The sequence below is a fragment of the Wasmannia auropunctata genome, unplaced genomic scaffold (assembly GCF_000956235.1).
Source record: "Wasmannia auropunctata unplaced genomic scaffold, wasmannia.A_1.0 LD334198.1, whole genome shotgun sequence".
Lineage (NCBI taxonomy): Eukaryota > Metazoa > Arthropoda > Insecta > Hymenoptera > Formicidae > Wasmannia > Wasmannia auropunctata.
In genome coordinates, this window is record NW_012028692.1 from 1 (window position 1) to 6321 (window position 6321).

At 35.0% G+C, this 6321-nt stretch overlaps 1 protein-coding gene across 1 annotated transcript in view; it reads left to right on the forward strand.

The window, feature by feature from the left end:
* The first annotated feature begins 1895 nt into the window (after window positions 1-1895).
* The window catches only part of LOC105459305 (phospholipase A2), a 15245-nt gene continuing 10819 nt past the window's right edge, over window positions 1896-6321 (forward strand). Inside the window, exon 1 of the mRNA XM_011705230.1 lies at window positions 1896-1977. Within this exon, the coding sequence (XP_011703532.1) occupies window positions 1953-1977 (25 nt within the window). The 5' untranslated portion in view covers window positions 1896-1952. The remainder of the gene's footprint in view (window positions 1978-6321) is intronic.

The following is a 6321-nucleotide window of genomic DNA, read 5'->3' on the forward strand; positions in this document are numbered from 1 at the left end:
TCCGTTCTACCTACCCATGAACGGTCATACACCTATTATGAGACACCCTGTATATACATATATATATATATATAATTTAGAAGATCGGAAATTACATAATTTGTTAAATTACATAATTATTTAAAATTACGTTTGTGCGAATAACAGGATTGAAATTATATTGAACGCGTTACACACGATTATATACAAAGTATTTCATTAACCTTAACGTCACATACGTAAATCCGTAAACATACTTCAACATCATTAAGCTATAACTTAATAACAACGTTACAGCAAATTACATGTTTCTTTCGTCTCGGGATCCGTTCCGGTAAAAACGTTATTAGCGATAAGTCAATTCCACAAGAGCGAGGCATTCAAGCCTGAAAGAAAAAAAAAATATCCGGAATGTACGTGTTGCCCTTTGAATTTAGAGCGCGGAAGAAGGTGAATTATAAGATTAAAGATCGACGCCGCGCGGTCAATGGAAAAATTCTAACGATCTCTCTCTCATTCTCCTCCTCCTCCTCCTCCTCTTCCCGACGAAAGTGTAACAGCACACAGAGATTCATCGCTAGGCCAAGGAGACTAGACTCGGTAGTGCGACGGCGGGAATCGGCCAAGGCACACACTATAATACTCGTCGGAGTCGGGCGCACACAATCGCGGCGCGGCGCGGCGCTCCCGATGGACTTTCTCGGGGGGGGTCACACCGAGAGTTGAACTCCTGCTGGAGAGTGGGTGTGTATCTGAAATCATCTGAGGTGCACACCTTAGAAGAATGTCGGCAAAAGGTGGTAGGAGACATTGCGTGGAGGGAAACGGCGACGAGACGGAACGGCGCCTGATAAGGAACAGCCAGTATATACTTTGTCGGTCCCTCCGGTCGCCGAAGTGGATCCTCGCTGCGTGAGAAACTTTTCAAGTAAACCGCGGCGTGCGCGGGGAGCAGTCTAAACGCGAAGTTACAGAATTCCGAGAGGAGCGTCTTCCTCGAAAACAAAGGGAACCGCTATATATATATACGTATATCTACGTGTTCGCGACGATCGAGGGATCGCGAATGATCGAAATTGGCGCGATAACAAACACGTGATTTCGAGGGAGTCGCGCGGGATTACCGCGTGCGCGATTTCTTCGTTGAAAATATAGCATCGTGTGGTAAACTGTTCATATAAACCGACCGTGTAACCCGGTTGAAACTGTTTTTCCCCCCCGAGGTGAATTCGTTAACTTAAGCCGCGGCAGGACGGAACACAAAAAGCAGGCGCACATTATTGAATTCCCGGCGGATTCAATGCAAAACCTTCACGCGGCTCGACGCGCGAGAAAAATACGCCCTTTGTGTCGCGCGGGAGTGGCCGCCCGGTGACCTTATTCGAATGAACAATGATCGGCTCGTGTTTTCAGTCCACATCGTCCGACTGAGAAGAAGCCGAGTCGTCAAAGGGACAACGTTGTGAAGCGGCGTTAATTGACCCATCGGGACCTTTCGCGGGGTGGTGTTGGCGACGGCGCCGGGCGGCGGTGGTGATTCGCGGTCTCTCGAATTGCGCGGGGTTACATCACAAAGTGCACGTGAATCCAGTGTAAATCAACAGTCAGCGAGGGCTCCGACGAAAACGGAGAAGCCGTGTAATTGGATACACTCGTCGTTGCTGCCGTTGTTGCCGTTGCTGTTGCTGCCGCTGCTACTGCTGCTGCAGAGCGCGCGGTTTCCCCGATGCGACGACACGTGGAGAGCAACGCTTCCACGCCGGACGTTTCGAGGATGACACGCTGCAGGTGACACCATCAAGGGTCGGGCCCTGCCGAGCCTCCCGCTCGGTGAAAACGTGCCTCCGTTCTCTCCCTCGATGTGCCGCGAAAGGTCCGACGTCGCACGTGACCGCGATCCGCCGCAAGAAGTAGATCGATCGTCTCGTCGTCGGCGGCGGGGGAGGATACTGTGCGTCCTCGTGCTGTTCGAAATGCTGCTCGGCTGCGACGCCCGGGGTGAGGATTAGCTGCTCGACAAGATCCCAAGCACTGAACAATAATGTTACGGGTTACGATAACATCGAAATGAATGGCGTTAAAATGTCTGATGGAAAAATGCACGGAAGAAACGCGATTTTGCTGAAAGATTCTTGTAAAATTTAGCTAAGTACAGATCTGAAAATAATTTTGCTGGACCATCAAAATAATTATGTTGAAAAAAAAAACTGATTGCCAGAATATCAAAATTTATCGCAGCATTGCTCGTCAATATTGAGTTTCCAACGTAATTATTTCGACAAAATTATTTTCATATCTGTATTCAGAATTCAAAAGATTCTAAATTTTAGGATCATTCAGAAAAATCGTTGATTCGAATTTTTAAAAATCATTCTGGAGCCATTTTGACTTCATTTTGATGACTTGTTCTGCTTGGGATTTATCTTACTCGCAATCACTTTTTCGAAAGATTAAAAAACCGTTCTCTTGATATGTACTTGTTGAATATATAAAATGTTTAAATTTATAAATCTTTAGATATTTGATCCGTACGGTTTACACATGCTCGGTAAAATGACGTATTAATTTGATAGACTCGTAGGTTCGTAACTTCGAAACATGAAAACTTATAGGAAGCTCAGAGAAGGAAGTAAAATCGCAAATAAATAAACAAGTGAGAGTGCAGCGCGGTGTTTCGTGTGCAATAATTCACAGACGTTGTATATTATAATTAAAGTAGTTGCTTAGTAAATCGATTTACGATAGAAATGTCCAATTTTTTTATATAATAAAGTTGAAGTACCGAACTTGACGTGTGCAATATTCTAAGGTGCAAGGAAATTATCGATGAAATAAGAGAGAAAAAAAATGTTCAAAATGTAACTTTTTACGTATATAACTTACTTACGCACGGAAAGAATTTTGTTGAAAGATCTAAAAATTTTACTAAAAACAGATCTGAAAATAATTTTTTGTTGAATTATCAAAATAATTTATTGAAATGTTAAAACTGATAAAAATTGCTATAAAACATTTTGATATTCTAACAATCATTTTGACTTTCGCAAAAAATTATTTTGATTATTGAGTAAAAATTATTTTTAGATCTGCATTTAGCAAAATTATTCTTTCCGTGCGTGATTTAAGACTTCTCCTAAAAAACAAGATTATAATAGTTTAAAAAATTACGATTTAATGGTCACAAAAAAGTAATAGATCATTCTGGAAAGATATTTAATAATGTTGAAATAGCAAAATATCGTGGAAAAATAGCAGAATGCTGCACAACCGAGCCGAGAGCGGACAATCAACGTTGCCAAATTCAATCACAAAAAAAATTGAACAAAGAAATTAAATTTTTTTAGCTATTTCATCTTCACTTTTGCATACTAAATATATATCGTTTGTTTCATATTATTTCATTAGATATACACGTAGTTTTAATATTTCATCCAAATTATGCAAATATGATTTTTAGTGGGCCCTGGTGAGACACCCTAAATTTCCGGCACTTTGCTAAAGAACCACCTTAAACATTACAAACTTCGTCGGCCGTTTCGGTTACATTTGGAATTATCTCCAACGAAAAAAAGAAAAAGAGAGATGATTCCGCGTTCTCTGATATAAGTTGAATCGTTACTGCACAATTTCAAGGCTACCACGGTTGGACAGTCAGGTAACAGTTACAGCGTAGATAGCCATATAGGTCAAAAGCGTGCAACCACGATAATGCGAAAGAAGTCAAAATCTACAGCTATATTAATAAGGACCAGAGTAATAAAATTACAATTGAGTCAAATAAGTGTCAGAAATAAAATACGAAGTTTCTAATGTTTAACAGTAATAGATATTCACGGGTCCAGTGGACATTTTTTTCAATTACGCGCGAAATCTCTAGATAGCGGAAGCATTGCGATTATTTGGAGACGACCAATCTATATTGAACGTATGAGAAGTTTCTTCCGAGTATTACATCAGGATTTGAGTTTGCGGTTATTTTAATTATTTTGTTTATTGCGTTTGAATAACATCAAAGATGACCACTTACTTCAGAGTAGAAATGTTTTGTTATATAGCGGTTTAATGTTTATATTTATTTGTTATTTTATATATAACATTTTATTAATATAACAACAATTTATTAATATATACGTTAGCACGAATATCTAGCTTGGCTCCCTTTAATTGAAATTTGAATTTGTTTCGTAAGAGCACTTATTTCTTTTATTACAATTTTCTCTAGATGGCATTGTAAAAAATTGTTTATAATAAATGTTTTATAAGCTTACCTAATTATAAGTTTAATTTTATTCCTCGGATTTTTATTTTAAAAATAAAAATATTATTCAATTAAGTAAAAATACATTAATTTAAAATTTTATCGGGTCCTAGAATATTAGTTAAAGAAATTTCGGAGCAAATACTGATTAAGATACTTTAGGAACCGATTAGGGTATTAACTACAGGATAAGGGCATTAGATGTGGCTCGGACACTAATTCTGTATAATTAATTATATTTAAATAATTGTGTTTTTCATCGAATGATGTAAGTATATTAAAAGATTTTTTAGCATTTGTGTTAGCTTTATGAATTTTTTCTTGTCTCACTAGCAACAATGCTACACATTTTACTGATAGCATATTTACTAGAGTAATAAAACGCAAAATGTCAATTTAGTTATATCTTTAAAAATTTAAGGTTTAATATAAGGTTTAAGAATTGCCTTATGGCTTTTACAGGAGATAGTAAGTAGCATTAAATTTCATGAAAAAAATAAATATCATACTTGATTACAGTTAAATATGTTTCGCGAGTAGTCTGATCCGTATCTAGATTCAAGGGTCTAATGTGAATAATTTTTATTATTTCAGTCAATTAAAAATAAAAAAGTATAAAATAGTATTGAATGAAATAGAATAAAATCCTGAAAGTATTCTTGATTAATGATAACTATTAAATATGTTATTATGTATATGATTATTTGATATTTTTCTGAATAAAATATGAATTTTTATTCTTAGGATGATCCAGAACTAATGCCGTTATCTTAATATTATGTCTGTGAATTATTGCGAATTAAGTACCGCGCTACACTTTTATTTGTCTATCTATTTGCGATTTTATTTCAATATCGACAGTCCTTATTATTTTTTATTTAGAAGAAGATTTTCTAATAGTACAATTTGGAAGTTTCGAATAGTTAACAGACAAGAAATAACTTGAGAAGAAAACAGCAATGAAATACTTTAATATTTGATTGCTCGCTTGACTACCTTAGATACGCTTTGAAGAAAAGCCGCGATCGATGTTGCTTGAACTAAACAGAAATGTATATTGAATTATCTATTACAGTTTACTAAATATCGCATGCATTACGCATATTGATTATTGAAGTCAATAATTAAAGAATAAGTAATTTACCGTATTAAATCAATAATTTCACATTGAGAAAAAAAGTTTTCGATTTATAACGAAATTTGTTTTATTGACAGTTTCTCTTTAGTTTAATTATATATACTTTTTTATTTAAACATACATCGACAATATTAACATATTTTTGTGAATTAACAAGTATTTTATTAAATTAATAAATAATTATTTGACAATCCGAGAGCGCCGTACATAATATTAAATATACCTAATTGAATCAAGAAATATTCTTTTTATTGTACACTTTTTTTCTCTTAATGCATAATTTTCCGCAGCTGTGATATATAATATACATAAATATTTAAAGCCAATAGATCAATATCTAATAATTATATTATATTATTTATATTATATTATATTAAACTATTATATTATATTAAACACGGAGATATTATATATATATTACACAAGGTGTCCCGAAATTTGTGAATCAAAATATTATAGAAAGGAGATTCTCGAAAAAATAAATTTTCAAAGTATTTGCCATTTGTTGTTTCGAGCAGTAATTTTTTAGATATAAACGCTTAAAACTGGCTAATTATAAATTACGATTAAACGGCCGTTTATCCGTGAGTTACGCATTTCACGTACGTGCGCAATCACTATTGACGCACGACTCACGGACAAGCTGCTTAATCATAATCCATAATTGGTTATAATTTTAAGCATTTATCTCAAAAACTTTCGAAACGATAAATGATAAATATTTATACAACTTATTTTTTCAATAACTTTGTTACTGTGGCATTTTGAGTTACGAATTTCGACACACTCTCTCTCTCTCTCTCTCTCTATATATATATATATATATATATATATACTGCTCAAAAAAATTATGGCATAGAAAAATTTTGAGCAAAAATTGGTCAACTTTGGTTAACGGTAACTCCGCAAAAAATTATCGTAAAATGATGAACTTTTTTTCAAATGA